Here is a 27,983-nt window from a genome sequence, read left to right on the forward strand (position 1 = left end):
GGCCCGGCAGCGGCCCCTGGCGGCCCGCTGCTGCTGCCGCCGCTCCCTGAGCGTTGCGGGCTCGGGCGGAGCGCACGAAGCCCCTGCCTTTTTGGCACGTTTGTTTCTATTTTCCGTTCTGCTGCCGGGGCACCCAACGTAGGGCCCCCGACCCGCCGCACCGCTTCGCTCAGAGCGGTCCCCGGAGTCCTCCCGCCAGCCAGGGGGCGCTGATGCTGCCCCGTCCCGCTCTTCGCCCCGGCCTCTCCTACCTGGCACTACGCGTGCGCGTTGCCCTGCGCTCTCCCTTCCGCTTCCGGTCCTGGTGGAGGCGGCGCTATGGAGCGGGAGCTGCTACGCCAGGTGCTGAGCTACCATGGCCCCTCGCTCCTCGCCTTACTTCGCTCCGAGCAGCACGACAACCCCGACTTCCGCGGGCTGCTGCCGCCCCCGGGGACCGTCTTCGAGCCGCCCCGCGGGGCCCCCCGCTCGCCGTCCGCCTGGTGAGGGATCGCAGGGGCGGTTAGGGGCGGCGGGAGAGCCTGGAGGGGCGCGGGGCCGTTCTCAGCTCGCTCTCCTCTCTCAGGGCCGAGGAAGACGCGGAGCTCGACGCCGAGATACAGCGCTTCATCGCCAAAAAGGCGGACCTACTCTTTGCTCAGTCGTGGAAGCCCAATGGTCCTATTGCCGACAACATTGAAGAAAATGAAGGTGAGGGCCAGTTCCTGGCACCACGCAGCACCACCCGAACCTTATGTCTGCGAGCGCTGTCCAAACACCTGCTGAACTGCAGCAGCTCGGCCCCTGCCCTGGCAGTCTGTTCTGTGCCCACCGCCCTCCGGTGAGGAACCTTCCCCTAATTCCCCCTCCCCTCACACAGCTCATTGCTGTTCCCTCGGGTTCTGTTGCTGTCACCAGACAGCAGAGTTCAGCACTTCCCCTCCACACCCTCTCGGGAACTGTGGGCTGCATTGAGGCCTTTCTTCTGCTCTGGGCCGAAAAACTCAAGGCACCTCAGTCATTCGTTATACATCTTGTTCTCTAGGCCCTTCCTCCTCTTTGTAGTCCTTCCTTGAACTCTCTCTAACAGATTTATGCCCTTCCTGTATTGTGGTGCCCTAAACTGCTCACTGTGCTCCAGGTATATTTAGAAGCCCAGATAAAATTTTTTGCTTTTACATTTTCTGGTCTGTGCATAAACTTTTGCTACTATAAATGAATCAGGTTTTAAAGCATTCTGCTGTTTTGAAGCATTTTGTGCTTTCAGGCTGTAATTTGGTCATTTTGGAACTGTGAATGTCTCCTGTGTTGCAGAGTATTACGCTGTGATGCCTCCCCTGGAGCAGTTCATGGAGGTTCCTGGGGAAATCAGGAGAGAGTTATTTTTTCGAGACATCGAACGTGGAGACATTGTGATTGGGAGGATTACTTCCATTCGTGAATTTGGCTTTTTCATGGTGTTGATGTGTCTGGGAAGTGGTTTCATACGGCAGATTGATGACTTACAAATCAGTGTAAGATTTGACTGTGATCGTTTTATGGGTTTGCATTGTATCTCATAATGCAGTGGTACAAGTAAAGGTGAATCTGAGCTTCGGGACAGGGAGTGGTAATTGAATTTGTGGACAACTCATGATTTTATGATGCTTTGGCTGAGTCAGCAAGCACTTTCATTATACTCCATGCTCAAAATGTGTTACTTGAGAGTGGAAAAGTTCATTATCTACGGATTCATAAATTGTAATTTGAGCCAAGCCATGCATTCAATTATTATGACTTTCATGTGTGGGAAGATTAAACTTACATTCCTCCATCTTAATTTTGCGGAGCAAAAAAGCCTGGTTTTGTTCAAATGCTTTTATGTAAGCGTGTGTAGTGGCTTTGATGTTGTTAGCACATGTTTTACTTCAGGGAGATAAGAGTTTCCATTCTTAAAAAAGTTCATGTACACATGGAGTGTTCTTACTTTATATATAATGTGTGTTGAAAGATTGTTGAGCAGATGAAGTTGTGAGTCAATGGCAGTAACATGGAAAATTCTGTAATGCAGCCAATTTAGCTCTGTAATTAAACCTCTTTTTTTATGTTATTCCTGCTTTCCTGTATTGTAGGCTCTTTGTCCACTGAGAGATGTGCCTTCTCAAACCAACCATGGAGATCCTTTATCTTATTATCAAGCTGGAGATCTTATTCGAGGCAAGTAGCTGCGATTAATTAGGAATTAGCTGTAATTAGGAATCAGTTTCACTTTTGGGATCTTAGTGCTTTGTCCTGACTTGAATTGTTTCTGTAGCGGCTGTTAAGGATGTCGATCGATACCACGAGAAGATCACGTTGTCACTCTACAGCTCAGCTCTTCCGCCCAATCTTTCCAGTACAAAACTAGGAGTAATTGCCACTGAGGACTTGCCCTTACATTACAGGTAAGGATATGCTGTCCAGGCTTTCTAACTAAAGGTATTCAGCTTGTCTGAAGAATGTCTTTGATAGGCTGTCCTTTAAACTTGTCAGGATTGTTTCCAATTTAATTTGGTAACTGCAGTCTTTTTGTTGGTCTTTGCTGTCACTTACATTTTTCTAGATTTATCAGCTGTAGTTGATTTTTCACAGTCTGTCCCAGAATGCAAGAAAAGCAAAAAGCAAATGAAGTTACGTTGGCTAAATGCAGAACTGAAGGTATCTGCCATTGTAAAACTGCTTTACTTTTTACTGTTTTTGTTGTTATTGTGACTCTGGGACTGAAATATTAAATTCCTTAAAATTTACTTTGGCAGGAAGCTCATTGCTGTCTCTGCCACTTTCAGTATAGCTAAACAGTAGGAAAACTTACGCCTGTAGAAATAAGTGGCTTGTACACCCATACTGACAGTGCTGCTTACATCTTCTGAGCATAACATTCAGTGTCGTGTGCATCCGTGTTGTTCTGTGTATGCTGGTGCTTTCTGAAGGCGAAGCTTGGAAGTTGCAAAAACAGGAGAGACATTTGAAGAGGTGTTGCATCGTTCCCCAGGATTTGCAAATCCGTCATTAATTGAGTATTTAACAGAAAAACTAGGAATAAGTGAATCAAATCCACCATCTTTGATGAGAAGTCTACAAATGTAAGTGATTTTTACGTTGTTCCTACCCTGTCACTTTGTTATTCTAATCCCAACGTAGACTTGAGTGGAAGTCATAGACACTGGTACTTCAACCATTCTTATTTCAGTTTCCATGACTGCAGCTTCTGTGTCCTTTAATATTTTAAAGGCAAACTCCTCTGGAGTAAGAAATTAGTATTTAAAATTGTTTGTTTGAGTGAGACGTGTCCCCAAGCATGTTTGATGCCAAGGCTGTAGCAGGTTATTATTTCAATCTCGTTAATGTCTTTGGATTGAAATGCATGATGATTGTTAGTAAGTAAAATAAACTTAAGACGTGTATGTATGTGTTGGTATCATGCACCCCAAGGTAGATGTGAATATGAGATATATATATATATATTTTTTAAATGTGCTGTAGCCATGTTGCAGTGTTAGAACAGTTTGGGAAAAGTGAATCCAGAAAAAATAAGTCCTGACTGAGGGAGGGAAGCAATGCATTGTAAAAGTAATATTTTAGCTTATTTCAAATGCATTACGTATTATAATTTTAATGTTACAGAGTTAAAAGGCAACTTTAACTTTTATTTTTGTTATTTTTAAAGGAAAAATATTGATGAAGAAGATTTTGCCCCTGCATTGAGGAAAAAGCAGTCCGAATCTTGGGCCCTGAATTGGTATGCAGTATGCTGATTTCTTTTCAGAGGTTGTTGTAAGATTAGGTTAGGCTACAGCTCTGTTTCCTGAAGGAAAACACCCATTGAACCAGTTTTTCCACAGCACACACTTCAGTTTTTTGTTGAAATACTTCTTTTGAATTACTAGGTGTGAGGGGGGAAAAATGGGGATGAGTATTTACTATTTCTGAATTCTATGCTAGCAGAACATTTTTTCTTAAAACAATAGTATGTAGCAGCTTCAATTAAATACATGAAAGATTTACGATGACAGATCTTATCTTAAATTACAAATAATAGTGTCTAAAGAAAGTTCTGAAATTTAATTCATGTAATTTACCTTCTAATAAGTTAACTGCTTGCGTGGAGCACTAATTCCTGAATTATTGGCAGTAAAAAATTTGTAGCCTTACCATCATAATGTTTATATAAATACTCTTCTCTAGCGTGAAGGCGGGGGTTGATTGCTTCAAGGATGGGCGCCACGTGGAAGCCATGAATGAGTACAACAAGGCTTTGGAAATAGATCCACAGAATGTTGAAGCTTTGGTAGCTCGTGGGGCTCTGTAAGTCTGCTTGTCTCATTGGATTTCCTACTTTGTGAAAGAAAAACATTGTTAAAGCCTGTGCAACTTTTGTGTTGCTGTAGGTACGCAACTAAAGGAAGTCTGAACAAAGCCATAAGCGATTTTGAAATTGCTTTAGAAAACTGTCCTACACACAGGAACGCAAGGAAATACCTCTGTCAGACACTTGTGGAAAGAGGCGAGCAGTAAGTGTAGTTAGCATTGTATTTCTGTTTGGCTGAGAATAATTTTCTTACAGTATTTTTTAATATGGCCCTAGTTGGGGCACAGATTGGCACCTGACCTTCCTGGGTATTTAGATGTTGGAAATACATCTGCTGTGGGTTTACATTTTCTGCTCTGTCCTAGTTATAGCTTTTGCAAAATAGTTAAGATTTAATTATTGATGTCTTTCCACAGGCAGGGTGCCAAGCTTGTTTGAAGTGCTGTGAAATGACTGAAGACATTCCCATGTGTATAGGAATGTTGACTCTCTTATGTATAGAGGAATATATATTCTCATATATGTCTGTATATATTTTTATGAAATTATTTGTATCAAAATCATGTTTTGTCACTTCTGTGACATATTTGTTAGCCTCTGCAACGGAAGAATTGGAGTACTTGGGAATAGGTGCAGAATAATGCAGAATGCATCTGCATTAAGAAGAGACACATTATTTTTGAAACTGGAATTGAAATTGTACAGAGTATTATTTCTGATGATGACCAGGACACGAGGAGATACATATTAACTGTACATGCTTCATCATTTAAATGCTAGGTTGGAAGAGGAAGACAAACTAATAAATGCTGAGAGTTACTATAAAAAAGCCTTAAGTTTGGATGAGACTTTTCAAGAAGCAGAAGAGGCCTTAACAAAAGTCCGTAAGCGTATACAGGTGATTCTTTACTTTCTCTTCATATAACTCAATTAAAATAAATATTATAAGTAGCAATATAATAAATCATCATAATAATTATAAATAAAAATCATTTTAAGTCTTCTGAACAGAGAGGCTCGACAGTGATGCTTTGTCTTGCTCTCTGCTTCCCTTCTCCATAGTAAATCTTTTATAGTGAGCATTATGGCTGTACCTACCAGAAGAGAGGTACCTCTTGATGACTCCACTGTTTTGAACAGAGTAGTGAAAAAATGCCAAACAGTGGAGATGGGAAAAGAGGATAAAACCATTAACCTTAGGTAAAACCAGCCAAAGTGCAGGAAGATTTCAAGGGGGGAATCTGTAGGTGATTTAAAGGAAAAGAGTGGGCTGGGAGGATGGGCAGATGATTTTGAAAATCTTAGCTATCTTTTTCCTCCCTTCCCTTGCACACAGCATGTTTCCCAGGTGAGCCCTGGCTAATCTTTTTGCTAATCTGTTGTCTTTTTTTTTTTTTTTTTTTTTTTTTCCTTCCCCGTTTTCCTTTTATTTATCTCCTTTACTTGTATTGTCTTCCAGGGAGGATCATAGTAAGGTTAAGCACTGAGGGGCAGGCTTGGTGTGTTCTATGCTTTGCTTTGCATATTATGAAGTAAAGAGACTAAGGCAGGTGGCCTCAGTTGATGCTTCTTCAGTTGGTGAAGCCATAATGCTGACAGGTTGCTTTGAGAGAAGGGAAAGAGGATCTACGACAACCTTTTTAATAAAACTGAACTGCATTATAGATGAACTGTTGTATGGTATTTGAGCACTATCTATGTTTGGCTGCAGTGGAAAGATCTTAAAGCCTTGGTTAAAATGAAGAATATTTGTAGCAAGTAGGAAATACTTCATTTTCTTTCAGCATTTTGTAATTCTGGTATTATGGTCATTGATGCAGCAGGTAAACATAACGTGGGCTGTTTCTTTGGTTTGCGTAGCTGTATCTTCTATTAAGGGTTTCCTTTATTGTATCTGTTGTGACTACTGCTAAGTTTTGAAAATCACCAGACTTGCTTCTGTTTCTGAATAGAGCTGCTCTTTAGGGGTGTAGATTGCAGAAGTCTGATCCTTACTAGATTTTAATAGGCTTGTCTTATTCAACTGATAATCACAATCTTGCATTTATATGCATTTGAATATGCAAGTCTGGTACTGTCACTGTTGTGTTAGAATGGCTGAAACAACACCCAAGTGTGTTTTCCTGTAATACTGATTATGTGTTTTTCTTCAATGCATTTTCTTCTGAATTGGACCATTGTTGCTGTATCTGACATCTGGTGCTGCTCATCACCAACAAACCCTTGGAACATGATTTCTTACGTAAACTATGCATCAAACTGGTCTGTGAAATTGTTACAAAATGGTTTGTATGCAAACATGGCCAACTTCAACACATTTTACAATGGGCTCTGCCATACTTTACTTGTAAACTGCAATAACAATATTTCCCCTCCAATCTTTTTTTTTATTTTAATATTTTCTTTCTTTTTTTTTTTTTAACATTTTCCTGCTCTCTTCCTCCACACTGCTAACACTGTGTTCTTCTTGCATATGCTCTCTATACCCTTTGGACCACGTGTTTCGTGGTGTGCTGGATCACGGGTCCACTGCAATGGTTGGTCAAATACATTCCCAATGGATAAAAAACTGCGATATGGTCATTAACAAAAACCTGATCATAACAATGGCCAATGCCAAACTTCTTATTAACTGTCAATCTGGGAATCCTGCTAAAACATCCGTGCTGTAACCATATATTTGAATGGCGTTGGGGGCATGGGGAAAACTTTAACTTTTAATTAACACTTTTAATGAATTTTTTTTTACGATGTTTGGGTTCAAAAAAGAAATCTTTGGAAATGAGAGAGAAACAAGCTGCAAAAGAAGAGAGAGAGAAAGAAAAGCAAGTAGAAACAAGTGCAGAAAAATTGCGTAAGCTTTTAAAAGAGGAAAAAAGGTAACCTTTGTTGATTCAGTACTGATTCTTGAGCACATTAAGCCAGAATGTGAGCTCTTTTTTTCTATTAGAGAAAGCATCCCAAACCAGGAAGTTACAAACTGTTAAGGGGCCCACTGTAAATTCTAGAGTTTCTGACAGCTAATGCACGAGCTAAATGAAGAAAAATCACAGTACCTAAAGCAACACAGCTCCATGGTTGTGTCCCAACCGCATGCTTTTAATGTGGGCTGATGAAAAATGAGCTCTGACGTGAGCAGTCTACTAAATTTGAGTCATTATCTGCATCCTGTTATTATTTCAACATTAGCCATTGAATAGGCCTTATGATTTTAAAAAGAGAAGGGTACAAGTGCATGTAAGTCCACGTATAATCGATTTTCAAATGAACTATGTAATGGTAGCATTTGTTAGTTACACAGCCTTTTATTGAATAGATGTTTACAAATACTTTGTAAGACTTCGTAAAGTATTGAAGCGCAGTGCTGTGTTGAACAGGACATACTTTGTGATACATTGTTCAGTGGATTTAATCTTAATTCTTTTGGTAAAGAAATGACGTTTTAAAGTGTCTTGCTAAGTCAGGCCCAGTTTCTGTTCATGCCTTACAGTCCAATCTCAGCCAGACTATGGGGAGTGCAGAACTGTTTTGTAGATAAAATCTTTGCCTAATGCTGAAGATTACCTCACAGGTTAATTGTATTTTTAGGTTGAAGAAGAAAAGGAAAAGATCAGCTTCTTCGTCCTCCTCCTCCTCCTCTTCATCCTCTTCTTCATCCTCAACCGATTCTTCATCCGATGCATCAATTTCTTCCTCCTCTTCCTCTGATCACAAGAAACGCAAGAAAAAGCATCGGAATAGATCAGAGTCATCCCATAGCTCCAAAAAACGCTCTTCCAGAGCTTCCTCACATTATAAAGATCAGATTAGGAAAGAGGAGTGGTATTCACCTCCAGCTGATACCTCCGCCTCCTTCCTTAACCAAAATTTTGAAATGGAGAAACTGCTGGAAAGGCAGGACAGCTTAGTATGTCCAAAACCAGAGGTAAGAGAGAAAGACAGACACTGTTCTCTGTCGAGGACTTCAGGTGATGATGAAGACACTTTTGGAGGTAGGTCTGAAGATTCAAGAGATTCTTGTAGTTCCAAAACTCAGGCAAGTACTAGCAAAACCGAAAGATACCATAAAACAGACAGATTTTTCTCCAGTAGAAGGGGATATTCAGGTTCATGTTATAAGTCAGATGATAAAAGCAGGATGCATTACTTTAGGAGGTCGGAATGGGATGCAGAAGGGAGAAGAGAACACTATAAAAAGCACGGCTGGGGTCAGGACAGGTATTACACGTCACCAGCAGGGTCTGACTATTCTGGCAAGTCAATGGGAAAGTACAGATCATATTCTGGCACTCCTTTACACGAAGGTGATAAACGTTATGACAGTGATAGGCAGGAGTTAACTCAGCATAGAAATGAAAGTGGGCATAAGAACAGGGAAAGAAGTTATGAGGAGATGAATAAAACAAAGGAACCAGACAGGGAATCTACTTTAAATGACACAGGACAAACAGAAGGCGGCACTAAAAGAAACCTGCCCCAGAACTTAGTTAACATATTCAATCAGATTGCTGAGTTTGAGCGGGAAAAAGGAAGTAAGCAGAAGAAACAGCAAAATACATAAGAAAATGCTTTCTGTTGGATGTAGTTATGCATTTTTATCTGGGCTTCTTTGAAGGGAACACACGTGAAAAATGACAAGCAGAATTTCTTGTCTTGCAGAATGTCAAAGAGTTCTTAAGGTAAAGATTTTTGTGGTGGAAAGAGATGCAATGATACCTTACATAAGATATTGATTATTATTTAGAATCAAATTTTCTTATCCTCTCAAGATGTTCCTGTACAGTATGCTTTGTGTGATGGAATGAAATCATTTGATTCTCTTGGACTGTGGCTGTGGAACTTCCATCAAATACACTTTAACAGCAGGAATTTGTTTTTTGTTTTTCTTCCCCTGGGATACAACTGACTATTGCTTCAAGCTTTAACTTCCAGCCATTGAAGGTGGAATACTAAATTAAATTCATATGCCATCAACATATATAACTCGTTTGATCAATAAATTTTCTTAATTTTGTGTCTTGGTTTTTTGTTACTGTTGCTGGGCTGTTTGGTAGAGGTGCAGTGGTTGTTTTATGTGCAGCTCTAGTGAATTGAACTCTCCAGTGTCTGGGAGAAGACAAATGCCTTGTGCTCTTTAGGTATATCAAACACATTCTCTAATGTTTCTGTAAAAAGAAATTTATTATTATTTATTAGTACTGTAGTACTCGCTAACATCTGGCTAATGATGTATAATACCAGTTGTATTTCATTTCATCTGTACCTCTGCAGAGTAATTCTTAATATGTCAGTTGCCAAAGGGTAGCATGTAATTTTGCAAAGCAGTGTTTTACTGACTTTGACTACACTATTGTATACCATCATCTTTTGATTATGGTAAGATGGCTGTAAGAAGTCAAGAGTGACCTGGAAACAGTGCACAACTACTGTCTGGGTTGTTGCAAATGTTCCGCATTGCTGTTAAGGTAAGAAAGACAGTTACAGAAATATGTGACATCTTTGTAATTAAGATTAAGCTTGATCCTTTTTACAGATTTATTGCCCCTGCTGCAGCTTTTGCAAGCACAGAATAGGCATAATGCAGTCAGCTGACTACCTGGAGTTCTGAGTTGTGCAGACTGCAGTAATTGTGAGATACCAGTTAACTAAAACTGATGTTAGTTATGTTAAAGCTATTTTCATTGAGCATGTGAATTACTGGTTTCTAAAAGGTCTCGCAGGTCTTTTGTTCTTCAACAGCAGAATCAGGAAGATATTTAAAGGTTTACTTATGCAAAACATCCATTATAGTAAATAATATATTGCTTACTTTAAGTTTTATTTTAAAGTTATAGTGGTCTAATTGCCAGCAGACCTGCATAAATTAAGTTTCAGCTTAAACAATTTAGAAGCCTTCATCGTGGCCTTCAAAAGATTATTTAAGAGTAGTGATTTGAACTGTCAGAGTTGCTAGTTCTGCTGGATGGTGGTGAACTGGCAGCAGCTGCTTCTGCAGGAATGTTGACAGATAAGTTCAAGTCTATGACTTTGAGCAACGAAGTCTGACTAGAGGCTGAATTTGTGCTTCTGGAGGACCTGAAAAACAAAAATTTATTCATCAGTGTACAAAATCAGTGTCTGTTCTAGGGAAATGCACAACAGAAGTTTGGTAGACATTGACACTAACGGCTTAAGTAACCTGTGGAAATGCTGTTAGATCACACCTGATTCAGTATGTTTCATGCATTGTTAATCAAATGTCCGTTGGAGAGAGGAGAAAGATATCAGTTAAATAGTATAGGCCTGTCTTTCCTGATTGATTATGAAAGGGAGCTTACAAACTTAAGAGCCAAGTCTGGTTGAGCTCAAATGTGGGCTTGTAAGGCCACTTTGTATGTGAGACCACTTGTAAGTGACAGCACAATTAGAAGAACAGAACAATAACTGCAGAAAAATCAATTTGTTTTCAACTGTGAATTTTAAACTTAATTCTGTGCTAAAAATAATCTAGTAGACTGAAAGGAGGGAGAAACTTTCATAGTAAGCGTAAGCAGAGGCAAGACTGAGAAAACCTGCAAGAGTAAGGAATTTTATCGTGTAGGGAATAATTCTGATGTTTTAGCTTTTAGTTTAAAATAAATGAGCACCTCCCCACCCACCACAAAAGAACACTGTTAGCACTTACCTGCTAGAAGACAGTGAGCTTTGTGTGGATGGCGATCGAGAACTTTGACTACCTTCAACAGAAACAACTGTTGGCAGCTCTAGATTGAACTAGAAAATTTGGAGGAGAAAAAAAAAGTTGTGTAATAGGATACAGCACAGCAGGAGAGTTTATAATGCTTTGTATTTAAATGTATATGGAAAGCTGATGAGCACATTTTTTGCTGTTGTACTGTAAGTACTGTACTTCATTGCTGAATTAGGCAGTTGCATTTGAAAGACACCTTGTCAGTAGGCCTTGATATAAATCAGGATTTTACTGGCAGGTTAACTGCAAAGCTCACCTGGTGAAAGTACTTCTGAAAGGATGTAGTTAAATCAGGATTTGCATTTAGAACATCGGCTAGCAATTTGTTGATGGTTTTGCTGAAGTTCTTCAGAGCACGGAGATCAATGTCTTTCTCTTCCTGTGTTTCTGTTTTAGTTTTCCTTAGGGACTGAATCTCTCTGGAGAGTCTGGAACACTAACATAAGTAAGTTTAAAACATGCTGTGATGGAGATGCAGTTTCCTTGTAGAAACCTGCTGACAAGTGCTGGGGTCTTAACACAGTACAGCTGTTGACCACTAATGTTACAAGTTGTTAACCAACATACAGACCTGTTTGATAACCCTTTCTAGCTTTGGTTTCTGTTCTTCTATGTCTTTGTTCAGCTGCAATATAACAGTTTGTTTTTCCTTATTTTGCTCTTGAAAGATGGCCTCCTGCTTCAGTAGTGAATCCAAGTTTTTTTCCATGCTCTGCAAATGCATTTGAAGAGTAGTTTTAAGTTGTAAAGCAGTTCTGATGTCCTTTCAGTTTTTGTCAGAGGATCTGTTATTGCTACCACTTGTTTCTAAATGTTGCTCAAGCAAATAGTAGTAATGGTACTGCAGCTCTCTCAGACTATTCAGTGGATGAATACTTGCACAAAGGACCACTAATTAATTTAGTAAATTCCCACTGACTGTAAAGGTATGAATAATGAAATTACAGGCATGTGTTTCCAGATGTGGCTGTGAGTTGCATCTACAAATGATTTATGCAGTGTAGTACCAAACATTGCAGAGCCATACTTTCCCTTGTGAGCTGTCCCAAGAAAAATAACATTCTTCATTTGTTTCCCAAGAAAAGAGATGGGATGCAGCAGCTGGAGTGAGCAAAACCAGCTCTATAAGGGTGGCTCTGTTTTCAGTTAACTAATAAAAAGGCAGGAAAGTATATTCTTTAAGAGCTCCCTAGAATTTAATGCCCAATGAAGACAAACCTAGCTTAAGAAAACATTTCTGACATCAAAGAAGAGGGACGACAGCTATGTTATGTGGAGGTAAAATAAGCAAAAAGAATGTTGACCTACAGGCTTAGAACAGTTGTGTAGGGTATAACAGCATGCCTTAGGTTTCTTCTGTTTGAGGATATATTAATTTCAATGTGTGAAATCTTAATTAAGTTAGGCTATTTCTTAAGGGCCTGGGATGCTTTCTAATTATAACTGGAGCCAAGAGAGCCTGAACACAGATTATCCTTTTCCTTATAAGAATCACCTAGCTTCCTCGAGCTAAACTGTAATGCTGTGTAGACAAACTGGAGCACCTTTGATAGACAAAAAAAAGTGCCAGAGGAGGCAAGATGGGTCGATTTTAAAACCTGCAATACTGGACAAGTTGATACAATGTGCTACAAAGATGTAAATGCTTTCTTGGATGCCAGTGCAGAGCATTATTCACCATGGATTTGGGATTTTGGATCTGTAAGGCATACGTGACTAAAAAGCCTGCTGTTCAGTTGTGACTCAAGGAAATGCAGATAAGCAGTTTTTAAAGGATATGTAGAGCCTTACATAAAAATTTGCATATATTGATACAAAGTATAAGTTGTAAAAGAGAATGAGGCAAAAGTTGTTCCAGAATTTGCTATTCTTTTGATGAGATGGTTTGTATGGATTGAACTACGTGCTGCGGCCATGTCTGACTGGAGCTTTTGCTTGTACTTTACCTTCAGATATTCCTGAAGTTCCCGGACTTGTCTTCGTTTGTATCTGTATTTTTCATCAGCAACCCTTTTCTCTTCTTCTAGTTTCAGTTTTTCCTCATACTCCTCACCTGTGATCCCAAACAATGAGGCAGAGTTGTACACAACACAGTTTCCATTTCAAAATAAGTTGTACTTGAATATAGTTGCACTGCAGAATATGACTTTGTTAGTTAAAGTGTTACAGATACCTCAAGATTTAAGATATTTTTGTTACATTCCCTTACTTGTTCCAAATCACTTACTAGCTTTATGGAAGATAATGATTTTAAATCCAGTGTTCCCAGAGCCAGGAGAAGACATAAGTTAAATATCTTCTAGGATTAAATTTATATAATTGCTCATAATGATGCTTCTTATAAGCTAAATAAAGGAAGTTCCACTGAAAATAATACAAGATTATGACAGAAATCATAGGTGAAGATAAGTTCCAGAATTCTGAGATTTCCAATATCCAAAAGAGTTTATAGTTTATTATTTTAGCTGACACTACCTTAAAACAGTGCAGTTTCTCTTGCTTTTCTTAATCATTTTCCTGGATGAGAGGTTACTACTTTTTCCTCTCCTCTTCCATGTGAGAACCATATATGATAGCTTAGCTAAAGGATCTGCATTCACTAGGAGTGCATGACCTAAGCTGGCTGTAACAGAGCTGGAGTTGCAGTCCAGTTGCTCTGGGTATTTTGTGACCCAGCTAGTTCAGTTGATACCAGAAGCTGATCAGTGGCATAGTTTGTTTTGTATCTGCAATTTGAGCTGGTTACAGTGTGAGATGCAGCACTGCAGGGAAAGTAGTGCTTCTTGTGTTGTGCAACTCTATCTACATACTTCATTTGTCATTCCTTTCTCCCATTAATGATTTTCCCAGTAATTATCTTTATGCTCTGCTTCCTCCAAATGTTCCTTTGCAGTATTTATATAGGCCTAGAGGATGTTCACATAAATCAGATGGAAGAATGTGAACGTTTTCAGTGGTTACTCTGCTCAGCCTTGCTGAACTAATAATAGTAGTGTGTCAATTTCACTCCCTTTTGCTACTACAAGTTTAGTCTGGCTGTGATTCATTCTTTCGTGCCACTGCATTTCCCCACTGTATAGCAGTTATACCATCATCTGTAACTCACAGCAAACAGTAATTTACATTTTACATACTTGTCTCAGTGACTTCCTTGAAAGAGTTTCGGTAATTGCTGTTGCAGTTATTAAGTATTTGCAGGGTGTTTTCAAGAGCAACAATTTCATTTTCAGCTTTACTGATCTTTGAATCTAAATCATCACCTTCACGCTTAAGTGCTTCCTTTTCCTGTGCAGCCTGAAAATAAAACTGGTATCTTAGGTGACTGAATGCATACTAAAAACATTAGGACAATTACACAGAGAAGAATATGTTGGGTATTTAGGGGGTTAAAATCCTAGGTAAATCCTGAGGTTATCTTTGTGAGGATTGGACTGAAATTTGAGTTACTGGAAGAAGTAGGTATTTACAATACTAGAAGCTGGATGCACATAAGTCAGTGGGACCCAATGGGATTCATTCCAAGTTACTGAAAGAAGGGTTGATGTTTTTGTGAGAACTCTCACAATCATTTTTCAACAGCCTTGGGAATCAGGAGGAGTCCCAGCTGATGGGAAACTGGGAAGAGTCTTAATTTTCAAGAAAAGAAAGAAGATCCTGGTAACTACAGGCCTGACAGTCTCACTTTGCTGCCTAATAAAATTATGGAGATTATTCTGGGAGTTACTGAAAAACACATCAGAAACAACATAGTCATTGGTTACAGCCAACATAGATTCACAAAGGAAAAGTTGTGCTTAACTAACTTAATTTCCTTTTGTGACAAGGTCACCTGTCTAGTTCACCAAGAGAGGCCAGCAGATAAAATCTTTTTGGATTTCAGCGAAGAAATCAAGAAATGCACAGATGTTGTACTGAGGGATGTGGTTTAGTGGGAGATATTGGTGATAGGTGGGTGGTTGGAGTGGATGATCTTGGAGGTCTTTTCCAGCCTTGGTGATCCTGTGATTCTAAGTTGAACACAAGCATAATAAAATACCTTTATTACATAGTAGGCCTGAGTTTTCTCCTCTTCTCCTTCAGGTGGCATCATGATAACAGTAAGAATTTCATATCTGCATCTCAGTTTATCAATTTTATTTAGGCGATCTTGAAATTCAGCACTGAATTTTATGGGGGAAAAACAAATGAGATGAGCAAATGTTTGTGTAGCATCATTCTGTGTGCAGTTTGCTGCAGCAGCTTAAATTATTGTTAGACCTGCAGCCTGCCTCTCTATGAGGATGCGGGTAAAGCAGCATTTGTGCTGTTCCTGGTTTTTGATGCTTTCTGTATTCTCCCAGCCACAGTCACCTGTTTTTCTGGTTATTTACTGTTTTCAGTTCTAAAATGAGTCAGATTTATTTTCACATTTCAGATCATAACATTATGAAGGGCTGTGCCACAGTCCTCCCTGAAAACGTTTAAAGGTTTGGCATTTAAATCCTGCAGCTGCGCAAGCTGCCCCCTGCTGATCCTATCTTAATATTGCCACTTCGAGATAACAGCAAGCAAACACCTCAAATCAAATTACATGGAAGTATCAATTAGCTGCGTAATTACCAAAGGAAAAAGACACCCATTCTGTGCTCTTGGTGAGCAGTTAAGTTTTAGTCACACCAATTCATTCTAATTTCCTATTGTGGGGTGGGGTTAGCAGAGGAGTGAATAAAAACCCTGCCACACTTCAGAGTTCAGCTGCTAAAGCATTGATTTTTTACTAGATACAGATACTGGCATTTAAGAGTTAAAGCCTGTTCCAAATGCTTCAGAGTGATTATTGTAGAAGGGAAAAGGTTTTTTTATGTGGTTGCTTTGTCAGATGGCATCTTCTGTATTACAGTACATTGGCAAGAAGTAAGATCCACATAGCTGAGCAGATTTTATTTTTTGCTGTATAGAACAGATAACTAAGTACAGTTTTTTTAATGTAAAAATAAAAGAACACCCATACTATACGAGTTTTAAACTCTTTGAGTACTTTCTCGTGCTCCAGCCACTGACTGCACGTTTCCTGATTATTTTGAAAAATGCAGGGTTGCACACACAACATGTGCTTCAGACAAAATGCCTGCGACTGAGGCTTCTCAATACTGTAGGGGATCTTCAGTAACAGAATAAGTTGTAGTCTCTCACTAATCAGTGAGAATGGACAGCAAAGACAGAGATCTGTCTAGTGCTTAATGCTCCAGTTTTCAGAGAAGATTGCTTGTTAGCCTCACCTGTCGCAGTACATGACTAACAGCAAGATTTACTCTGTTCTCACTTCCTCCAACTGGTAAAATTGGTTAAAATGCCTTTTTTTCAAGCAAGCTCATGGAAAAGGTACTTAAGAAAATTTTTTTACTTTGTTTTTTTTTTCTCAATTAGTTTCAGATGAAAGAACTGAACGAACTGAAGGACGATTTGTTAGGACTTTTATATTTTAAATGAAGCTTTAAATTGTAATGTTGTTTTGGAGTTGCTGCACTTACCTTATGCGCTGCCGTTCCTGATCCACGAGTCTGATCTGGGAATCCAGCATTGCCTTGTGGATCTTAATTTCCTCAGTCCTTTCTGCTATGGCTTTCTTTAACTCCAACTTCTGCTTTTCCAGTGTTAAAACCTTCTCTGTCTTATTACAGAGTGTATCTTGAAGACGCTTCAATTCCAGTTTTAGGAGATTATCTTCAATCATCATCTCCTATCAAATGCCAGAAAGGTCTCAAACTAAGAAAGTATCATTTTTAGGTAAGATTACAGTGATGAAAATGACTTCAAATAAAAATTGGGGATGGAAGGTGTAACATAATAAAATAGGGGTTTGTTATGGATAAAGTGTAGTTCCAGGCAAGACAACCAACCTTCACATGAATTTCTGTACATTAGGGGGAAAAATAGTGCCTTGTATTAGAAAAAATGCAAAATAATACAGTACCTGCTTAATGGCTTTAGCTTTTTTTAACTCTTGATCTGATTTCTCATTGAAAAGATTTAGTTCGTTTATCTTGATCATCAGACCACTTGCTTCTTCTCCTGTCTTATCCATTGCTCTTTTGATGAAATGGACATCACTCTGTTAATTCAATTTTATGTAATTATATGTAGTTATACGTAATTAAGTTATATTTAATTTATTTCTGTTAATGAAAGTTGCACAAAAAGCTACTGGTATATTTAAATGAAAAGAATTAAGTGCTGGAGCCAGGTGCCATAACCATCTTTTGTCCATGTGTCTGTATTCTGCCACATAAGCAGTGCCTAGAGCACTGCAGTCCTGATGGAGAGTGCTGTTGCAATATTGATGTCATTGCTTCATTTGGAGTCTGGTACTTAATTCTTATTTAAACAACATACATACTTCAGCCAATAAGGCAGTACTAATATAATCTTGTATTTTGGTCCATTAAAAAAAATTAAAACATCTGCAGTCATGTCTGGCCACGACTTTGATATTCTTAGTTCATCTTCATAAAATTATCTGACTCCAATAATACTGCAGGCTATAAACATAACACAGTCAACCTCATGTTCTAAGGAAGATACCTGAAGTTTCTTGTGCTGTGCATTTAAAACATCATATGCACTTTTCTTTTCTTCCAAGGCTTTCTTAAGTTCAGCAACTTTTTCTTCCAAAACTTGTTTTTCATCTGCATTAACCTCCCCTTCTAACCGTGACAGACGTCTCTGTACTTGCTGAATATAAAAATCCTGTTAAAATATTTGAAAGTGAATTCATCGTCTGAGATAAGCAATTCTAGCCTTCCTATAAAGCTAGAATGCTGGATCTAAATGTTGCTTTAGGATAGTCACCTAATTAAGCTATTGTTTTATAGTAATTTATGGCTTATAGACCTCATAAATGTAAAACATTATCAGAATATTCTTAGATGACTGATGTGCAGAGATGGCTCAGAAGTAATCTGCTAGAAGAATAACAAAGCACGCTCAAGCAGTCTGCTCTAAGGGAGGCTTACAGCATAGTTGCCATCTTGCTGTTACCAGTGGATGCCAATATAAAAGAGCAAATTTTCAAAGTAGTGCATAAGAAATTTGCACAAAATCCAATTAGTAAATAAAAGGATTTTGGCATGTACCTCTTGTATTGCTTTAAAAATTTACCCTGAGGTGTCCATGGTTCACAGGGATCAAAGAAAATAACTGATTTGAGAAATTAGTGGGAAAAGTATCAGATCCAAAAAGTAACAAGATACATATGAACATAACATAAGTGATACACAGCAAGTTTCAGTTATTTCAATTTTACTGATACATTTAGAGACAGAAATGCAGACTTCAGATTAACACTGCACAGCATTGCAAGAATTTCAAAAGACGGACAGGGATTACAGAACTTGACCAACTTACTCTCATTATACTTGGGAACAATCAGAATAGAAAAGTGTGTTGACATTTTACCTGGTTATATATCAGTTTTACCTGGTTATATATCAATTCCTGTTGTTTTAATGCATCTGCATCAAGTCTGCGCAGACGGCTGTTAAGATTTTTAAGTGATGCTCGACTTCCCTCAACTTCTGCCAGAACACATTTCTCCTTATCCATCTGCACCTTTAGCTCCTGAGTTTTCTTGAAAAATACTTCTTTTAGGTGGTCCAGTTCTGCTTCTTTTTCCTAGTGACAAAATCGTTAAGTAAGTTGGGAAGATTTATTAATCATATGTAGGGAGATAAAAAATTTCAATACTATATCCATTAATAAGAATATGGAATTTCACAGGTCTTCAAAATGGCTGTCAATGAAAAAAACTGACTCAAGAGAAAAGATTTTTTGCCTTAACTTTGATCTTATCCTGCTATTATATGAACTTAAGTATACATTTTTAAATCACTTCCTTATCCACAGAGGTAAGTTACCACTGACACAGTAAACGAGGTCTGAGGAGGGTTTGCTAGGACAAAGACAGTGCTGAACATTCCAGGGAACCAGGAATGTTATGAAACAGAATAGAATTTGTTTTTTGAGTAACCCTAACAAGAAGACAGCACTCTTCCTTCCCATCCTTCCACTACTCCCCGCCACCACCCCAAATGACAAAAGACCTTCCAAAGCTCAGGCAGCTCTGTATACTTGTTTCTTGTAAGGTACACTGCAAAAATGAGGTAAGTGGCATTGCTGCCTGTGAGAGTCCTGTTCTGAAAGGCTCAATTACCTTTAGTACAGCTCCAGTACAGAGTCTGAATATGCACATTCTAATTAATAAAGCAAAACACTACAGAATTCACTCTTCAAATTGATTAAAAGTGCACTTATTTTTGATTTTATAAGTATGCATTGTGAATTTTGCTTGTGAATGATCTTGCTGGCTTTAGTAACGTTGTAAGATGAGTTAGATCCTTTAGAAGTTCATTACCAGATTCACCCATCAGATTTTTTTGTAGCTGAACTTGACAGCAAGCGCAATTCCTAATCAAAAACTCAGGATGGAAAAAGCAAGGCGAGTTTAGTATTGAATCTATTAAGGACTATAGTATTTTGCACTGACTTCAGCAGACCCTGGATCATACTCAAGCAGAGGAACTGAAGAAGTAAGCTTTTTAATTTCCTGTGTCCAATTTTGAGGTATATTTCTGAACCTAGTGGAAATAATTACTGATTCATCAACTGAAACTGGATCAAGATTTGACCTTATTTTCATAGTCTCTCTTGCATATCTTAATGATTTAGTAGAATTTTCCCCCCCTCTCTTTAAATGTGGTTGTCAATAGCACAAGGATATTCAGTAAGCTTGGTGGCACAACAGTGTATTGGCAGAGATAGAAGAAGAAGTATCAGAGCACTAAAGCGTAAAATGGTGAGATTTCATCCACATTGTTCCTGTAAGTATCTCTTCACAGCAAATTAATAGATGCCACAAAAAGTCATGTGTAGCTAATGTTGATGGAAAGCATCTTTCTGACTAATACATTAAAATACTCTTCAAGAATAGCGCATCCAAGTTAAAATACTACCCTGAAGCTCCAGAGCTGCCAAGCTCAGTGTCATCTTAGGTTATCCGCCACAGACGCGAGTAGAGAAACCCTGCTAATGGTTTAGCCACCCTGGTAATAGTTTTAAGTGGCAGTAAGTAGGTTTTTCATTTTAATGGAGTGTTTTATTATTCCAACTTAAGTGTTTGTTCTAGAAAGAGCTTGCAAATTCAAATGAACCTTCATTTGTAGAAGCCATAAAAACATTTTTACCTTGAATGTTTTCTCTTCTTCCTTTAGCATTTCTTCCATTCTCAAAGCATTGTCTTCTGAACTGAGCGTCTTCTCAGTTACAAGCTTCAACTTGTTGGAAAGACCTGCATTTCTTTCTTTAAGATAGCTCAGTCTAAACAAAAATAGATGATTTAACAAGTTGCATGCATGTTGCACTTAAAACACCTCTGAAATCAAATATAAAGTATCTTACTGAGCAGCTGCCTAATAACACAGACTGAACTGGAAGCTGTGATAACCACGGTCCTAGCTGGCTGTTCCACTCCCTTTAATAAACAGTGGTTACCAGGAATATTTTCTAACTAAGAAATTACTGTACACAGTAGTAAAGTAGACATGAAATAACCAGAAGCTGGGAGGCTTTAATAATTAACGTTATTTAAGATTCTTTGCTAGAAGAAGGATCTGATTATATCTGTAATTCTTACAAACTGTATTTTTAAAAGTCTGTTTCTTACCTGGCTTTTTTTTTCTCAATTTCTTTCTTCATATTAGTTACCTGTATTCTTAAAGACTCCAGATGAGAAGCAGTTCTGTTCACAGTGGATTTCAAAATGTCCAGCTAATAAATTAATTAGGAAATCAGTACATGAACCACCTCGTATGGAAAACCTGTCCAAACTTAATTCAACTGTATTTTATTAAATTTTTAAATTATTAAACTTTTAAATTGCCAAGATTGCAGAGTAGCCCAGTAAAACCCTTTTCTTGCTGAGAGAAAACTTACTCAGGTAATCCAAGTGTATCCCTCCTGCACAGATTCATGAACTACCTCCTGGAACAACTACTACAGATATTTAAGTAATGAAGCAATGTGGCTCATTTCTGGCTCTAAATGCAGATTAAATATAAGTATAAACAACATCAAACATTTCCTATCCACAGGAGAGTTGCCTTTGATTAGAAAGCTATGAGAAAATGTTTTTCAAGAATTTTAATCTGACTCCCTGGGCAATCAACGCTCATTTCTGGCAGTACAGGACAGGAATTGTTCAGAAGACATTTCTCTGATCTGTATACAATACTGGAGTCTAGGTACAGTAAAAGCCAGACCCATCTGAAGCATCTAATAGTGTTATATCATTTAAGAGCAAATGAATTCATTTAATTCCATCACCACAGAGAATACAAGCTCATTTCAATGGCCGTATGCTTGCTTTTCTTCAGTGCTGTCGTTGAAGGGTTTAAATTCAGGCTTAAGATCTAAATAATCAAGAGTAAACTGGGAAGAACAGATGTTTTGTTGAACTATTGAAGAGCGTAGTATGTGAACAGAAAAGTAAATGCTATTCATGTATTTCCTCCATCTAATCAAAATTAAGAAATTATAGCTTCAGTTTGGTTTTCCACACTGACTGGACATCCTCACCTCGTTCTCCAGCTGAACTCTGTAAGCATCCTGAGTTTGATACTCTCTCCGGAGACTGGTTGCTTCTCGCTCAGCAACAGAAATTCGTTTTTCATATTCCATATTATTAATAGTTTCATTCACTAAAAAGGAAGCCTTCTCTTTCAGCACACTTTCTTTCTTTCGCATCTCCTGTTTTAACTCTGCTAGTAGCTATTGGGAGAAAAACACTTTAGGTTTTCTTACATTATGTAATGTGTTAGATTAGAGCAAAACCAAAAGACAGATTACTGTTAAGACTTCTTGTACATTTGTTCAGAGATGTAGAAATGCTAACTCCTTCCAATTCTAAAGGTTCACCATTTTCTTTTCCTTTCTTTATATCACATCCCAGACATAATCCCCTCACTGCTGCTGTCTTTGCACTCTAAGAAATAAATAACACTCCATCTTGTCGCTTCTTAGATTCTTAGGTCATACAAAAGAGCAGTACTGAAACTGGCATGCATTGCATTTTCAGGCTGAAAATTAAACCTGATACAGCATCAAGCAGAGCACTATTATTTACACTGAGAGAGAATGCTTTCAAAATAAATTCTGACTACGTTTCACAAATAGATGGACCTTGAAAACACCTTAATAAAATACAGAGGTCAACAAAAAGAACACTAAGCATCTAAAAAAAACAAACAAACAATTGTTCTCATGAGTAAGTGGCAAAATTTCTCTCAATCTCGCAGATAGAAAAGTAGGCTGACATAGTGATACAAATCAGGCAAAGCAGTTTTACCAAAGCACAGTGATCGATCTGTTGATCTCTTTTTTGCATCTGCTGTATTGCGTTCTCCCACTGCCTGATGACTTCTTGCCTTTCATGGTGAACTCTGCGAAAATCTTCAGCTGTCTTGTCGAGCTCCATCTGCTTAGTAAAAGCATTCCTATGATTTCTTGTTTTAAAAAAATTGTATATAAAAAGATACTTCAAGAACCTCATGGACAAACCTGAGCAGTTATGGTTTCTGTAAGCTCATTATCAAGAGCTCTGCGTTTCTGATTTGCTTGCATGGTCAACTTTTCTACCTGAAGGATTAGTGCCTGAAATGAAATGATATGAAAACAGTCTGTATTTAAAAGTATATATATATAAAATCTTAAATTTCTGAAACTCTGCAGCAACTGAGGATGGAGTTATTGAGGCATCCATTTTATTCTATTTTACAGAACAAAGAACTAAGAACCCAATTTTTTCTTCGTACAAGAGGCCATAATCTTATGTCCCTAGGCCCAGACTGGAGCAAGGCCAAAGGAACCTTTTACACCACGTGCATAATGTGTGTGAGGACTCCTCACCACCAGCTGTTTCACCCAACTCTTCTTAGCATACCATGTGACTTGCTAATGGAGATGTTATCAGTGAGACTATGAGTCTAAATTAAAGTTTTGTGGTTAAATATTTAATGACTAAAAAGCAGGTTTCTCCCCACTGTATTTCAAAGCTAAAAAGAAGGGATACTTATAAATTAATATTGTGTAAATTAAGTTGGGAACGAACCATTAGGAAGTCTGAACTTGTGATGGGAGTGTCTATTTATATGCATGTATAATATTCATTACTCTTGCATGAAATAGCAATCTTTTATACTAAGTAATATTAAAAATTTTAGTTCTAATGAGAAAATCTACATTACTTTTCCAAATTTGACTCACATTATTGAACAAACTTCCCGCTGAATTAAGTGTAATTGTCAGCTGTCTAATTTTTTTTTACTAGCTATTTGTACATATTCTCAGAAAATTTCAAACTTAAATGTTTCCCTTACAGAGAAAGAAGTTCTTGTCTTCAGTAATGCATTTCATCTTTTGTCAAACATGTTCTCTCTTATCTTTGAAATGAGCCTTCTTCAAGCACTCTTGTGCTAATTAGAAATCATGAGTTTAAACTGTACAAAATCTCACTCTTACCTGATCTGACAACATAACAAAGTCTTTAGCTGCTAAAAAAAGAAATATGTTTTCCTGGTTTTGTTTCTGAAAATCGCAGTCATTTCTACTTACTCCTAGTTTCCCTTCGTCTTGTTGTGCATATTTCTGGATTGTGATAATATCATTATCTTTGCGATTTGATTCCTTTATCCAACTCTCCAAAACTTCCTCATCGCAGTTCATCTGTTGTTTTAAGCTTTCCAACTTCTTCGTGGTTTTATTTATAGTGTTCTAATAAAACATGAAATAAATTTAAGGGTTGATGTTAAATAGCTAATATTTTCTTTGATTAGTAATTGAAACAACTGCTTCAAGCACTGTAGCAAGTTTACACACATATTGTTGTCAATAGAATCCATAAGTAGTTTGAGTTGGTTTTGTTTGTTTTTTGCGTCCAATAATTGAGAAGTGCTAATATATGTCCTAAAGAAGAAACAAGGCAATAAGTTATCAGAAACCTAAAATGCAAACGATTTTAACCAGAAAAGTCAGTTCTTTGCAAGTGACACCGACGTGCAACATGTTTGCACCACATAATAAACTGATCTGAGGCAACACGGGGAAGTTTCTCTCTCACACATTCAGCGCCTCGTTCTTAGATCCTTATCCTGTGTAGGAATTTACAAATGGTCCCGGATGACTGTGAAGAGACTTCCTGATATAAATATGATAGTATCTGGATGCAGCTGAATAGCAAAGATATCTTCATTCTGCTACCTTGTCTGAGAGAGTGGAGAGTACAAAGTGACATAACAAGAAGAAAGAGATTGTGGAAAACAAAAGTGTAAATAATTTGTAGAAAAATAAGAGACTGTTCCGTAAAATATGAAGATGCTGTATTTATACAGCATTCAATTTTAATCTTTTTTTTTTCTTTATGTAAAGCAACCTTTGCATTTCAAAATCATACCCTGAATTTACTGTAGGGGGGAAAGAAGACTTGCCACCAACAATCTAATCTGTGAACCATAAAGAAAACAACTTCCAGAGTTATCAAGATAGGGGCACAGATGTGTGGCTGTGTATCTGGCATTAAGAATTGAAATCTTTCAATATCTAGTTAATATTTGCTAAGTTTTGACCAGTTTGTGCAAGGAGAACCTAAGTGTCATTCTATTTACCTTATTATGGTTTAAAAATTTTAATTATAGACAGCTTTCTTGAATCTCATAATATTATTTCTTTAACTGCAAGTGAGGACAAAAGTAATAAAATTTAACTACAATATTGAAGTTCTTCTACAAAAGTTTTGAAACTTACTTCTTGACTGTTTTTCTTTTCTCTTAAGGAAACGGTCTCATCTTCCAGACGTTTGATCTCACTTTTAAGACGTCCATGTTCTCTTTCAGCAAGGGCTTTAAAGTGTTGTTCAGTTTCAATTTCATTCTCTCTGGCTTTGTAAAGAGACTAGAGAATAACAGAGTTCAGCATTTTACAACAGACAACAGGCCCTCATCACCAATCAACCAAAAGAGAGGACATGATTTTGTCATGTAAATGCATTTTTATGTAAATATTATATATATATTTGTAATACACATTGTATCAGCTATCCCAGATCAACCATGTATAGCCCTAGGAACCCAAGTCAAAGATATTTCACCCTAAATTCAGGATACTGATCTTCCGAAGTCTAAATAGTCTAAATCTTAGTGTCTTAGAATAAAAATCTTAATCTCACAGCAGCTATAAGTAAGATTCAGAAGGTACAGGGAATTAAATGCTTTTATTGTTCTGTGTTGAGAGAGACCACCAGGCTGGCCTACAGCAGTATCATGTCTAATCTTTCTGACAAAGTGACTTGACAGGATTTTTCCCTTACATAATACAAATCTGTCACTTTCTAGAGGCTTCTCTTGCATGGTATGTGCTGCCTCTTTCCTCACTCGCCAATTAAAGTGTGCAGCTAGCACAGTGACAGGAAAGTTGGTCAGTTGCAGGACAGTTTCTCAACTTTAGAGGTGTGCAGCTGTGACTTGGAACTCTTTAGAAAGCTAAGCAGCCCATTTTAGCCAGTTAACTCACAACAAAAGTGCACTCTTGCACCTTTACCATCTCATTCTTCTTTAGAATCTGACAATTAACTCTTGACTGTTAAAAAGGTTAGAAATGTTTTTCCCTAACACTCATTTTCTTCTTTGACTTTTTTTTTTTTTTCTTTTTTTTTTTTTTTTTTCCCCTAAAATCTACAAGTAAAGACATCTAAACTGTGTCCTTTTTGGCTTTTTTTCCAGGTACCATCATTTGATCCAGGAAGGATCTTTTTATGGACCATCAACTGCCATCACTGGGGGCCACAGTTTGAGTTGTGATTCCTGTGAAAGTCCCAGATGAAAGGCCAGAGGAACTCCTGCAAAGCTGCCACACAGGGACTCCAACCACAGACAGGCGCTCAGATCGCAGCGCTGCTTGAGTGTCAGTGACAGGCCTGCCGGGTGGCCAGTTTACCTGGGTGAAGCTGAACTCCTGCCTCACGTTCTTCAAGTGAGATGTCATCGCTTCCACACGCTCTTCAAAGTCAGTCAGCTGATTTTGCAGGTTCGTTTTTTCTCTCTCCATCTTCTGTAGCTGTTTAAGAGTTAGAACTGTCAATAAAGCCGTTGGAGGGCAGCGCTTTTTACCTGCAACTTCTTGCTCAAAGAGGCCAAGTGAAATGTTTAAACATTTTAAACAAGCGGCAAAAGCAGCCGTTAAGTGCTGCTGCGGATCAAGCCTGGGAGGCTGCCGGCACCCAGCAGCGGCCAGCACACAAACGTGTCCCAAGCGCTCCCGAGCTCCGCGGGCCGACCTGCCGGAGCCCCCTCGCCCCTCCGCCGTGTGTGAACCTCGGCTCCGCCCCACAGCCCCGCGGCCGCAGCCCGCGCTCACGTCGTCCTCCAACGCCCTGTTCTCCGCGTCGGCCATGGGCACGGCGTAGCCATCGTCCCACTGGAGCTCGGCCAGCACCGAGGCGGTGGAGCGGCCGCCGGTGCTCTGCATGGCCTCAGGTACGAGGAGGAGGGCGGCCGAGCGCCTTAGCAACCGCGGCCCCGGTAACCAAACGGGAAGTGCAGAGCCGGGAGCCGCCTCCCGCCCCGCCCCGCCCCGCCTCGCGGGGAGAGCGGCTGTGCGCGCGGCGCCCCTCGCGCCTCCTTGGCGGAGAGCGTCGGCTGGTCGGCTCCGAAGCTTATCTTCTGTGTAACGAGACCTCAAAAACACAGCAGGTCTTTCTCAATTTCACGTTTATTTATTTGTTTTGTAGTTCTTTCTGCCTCCTTGGCTCTAACAGGCAGAGCGGGCTGCTTTTCACTGAGCGGAAGGATTCTGGTTGCTCACCAGGGGTTCTTGCTGCACGGTTGGTACCACAGGCAGCCCGACTCCTAAGAGGAAAAGAGCTGTTTAGCTCGTTAGATTGGTGAGCAAAAATCCGCCTGCCTCTTAACGCAGCAGTTCAGCATTTCCCCTCGCCTTGGGTGAGCTCTGATACCAGAAGTGCCTCCAGGCTGTTCCTCCCTCCTTTGTCCCCTTTTATGCCCCTATGGCTCGGTGCCCTTTATTCCAGGCATCACAAGGCTGTGGCCGAAGTACCTCCTGGGCAGCACGAGGTGAAGTGAGTGTAGGTGGAGAGCAAAGGTTTATGTTCTGGTTTGAGCTTGTATGTTTGTGGTGCGGGAAAAGCGAGGGCTGCAATGTGAGTCCTTCCTTGGTCGGTAGGAAGGTAAGGGAGAAGCCTGCTGTCCACTGGTGCGAAATCCAGAAAGTTCTAAGAGCTTGCAGCAAGGCACGAGCAGGGCTGTTTGTAGAATTATTTGAAGGCAACTTTACCTGTAACTGCTTGTAACCTCACTGAACTTGAACTCCTCAGGCTGAAATGCCTTCAGCAGACAGGCTGCTCACAGCCCGTCAGAATCCCACCTGGTTCAGTGCTCTGTGCCCCAGCATGCTCCATCACAGCTGGGCCGGTGTGAGTGCTCAGCTCACCTGTTACTGGTAATGCCAAATAATAGATTGCCATAGAGCGCCTGCTGCACGTCCTGTTTCTGAACGGGCTGCTAGTGTTATCTCTTAACAGGTGTCTTGAACCTGAATTTATTTATATTTCTGGGTTGGGAAGCATCCCCTACCACTGAATTTGGTTGTTCCTGGATGAAGAAAGGCATTCCAGACTTTGAAGGAAATATCTTGCTGCAGAAGCCTTCTGTTGGTAGCTATCTGTCTTGTTGTCTGCTTGAAGCATTAACTCATCTTCTCCTGCAGCAGCGTAACATTTACTCTCAAAAAGGAGACATGAAACTATGTAGAAGTAGCTGCTAGGAGTCCAGCTTAAAGAAAGATGACTTTGTATCCTTAGGAGAAGATATCCTTAGAAGGTTAAATAAGTACTGCTAGGTCTTTGAA

General features: G+C 39.1%; 2 protein-coding genes across 2 annotated transcripts; one reads left to right on the forward strand and one right to left on the reverse strand.

The window, feature by feature from the left end:
• The first annotated feature begins 304 nt into the window (after positions 1-304).
• TTC14 (tetratricopeptide repeat domain 14) lies at positions 305-9,320 on the forward strand. The gene is given in 13 exon segments (XM_042881203.1): positions 305-466; positions 548-583; positions 586-690; positions 1,294-1,493; positions 2,091-2,175; positions 2,273-2,402; positions 2,928-3,080; positions 3,665-3,736; positions 4,183-4,302; positions 4,386-4,508; positions 5,087-5,204; positions 7,076-7,185; positions 7,895-9,320. Coding segments are annotated over 13 exon segments (2,373 nt in total). The 5' UTR covers positions 305-318; the 3' UTR covers positions 8,868-9,320.
• Positions 9,321-10,114: 794 nt separating this feature from the next.
• CCDC39 (coiled-coil domain containing 39) lies at positions 10,115-26,585 on the reverse strand. The gene is made up of 20 exons (XM_042881202.1): positions 26,475-26,585; positions 26,055-26,174; positions 24,867-25,013; positions 23,679-23,837; positions 22,626-22,718; positions 22,414-22,542; positions 21,645-21,836; positions 20,734-20,837; positions 20,255-20,387; positions 18,492-18,686; positions 17,598-17,762; positions 16,990-17,127; positions 16,547-16,755; positions 15,073-15,196; positions 14,171-14,330; positions 12,983-13,089; positions 11,608-11,748; positions 11,293-11,472; positions 10,971-11,059; positions 10,115-10,381 (listed from the first exon to the last, which is right to left on the reverse strand). The coding sequence occupies exons 1-20, from the start codon at positions 26,583-26,585 to the stop codon at positions 10,225-10,227; spliced, it is 2,853 nt and encodes a 950-aa protein (XP_042737136.1). The 3' UTR covers positions 10,115-10,224.
• Between the last annotated feature and the right edge of the window lie 1,398 nt (positions 26,586-27,983).

The sequence above is a fragment of the Lagopus leucura genome, unplaced genomic scaffold (genome assembly GCF_019238085.1).
Source record: "Lagopus leucura isolate 7727_CA_CO unplaced genomic scaffold, USGS_WTPT01 Super-Scaffold_100029, whole genome shotgun sequence".
Lineage (NCBI taxonomy): Eukaryota > Metazoa > Chordata > Aves > Galliformes > Phasianidae > Lagopus > Lagopus leucura.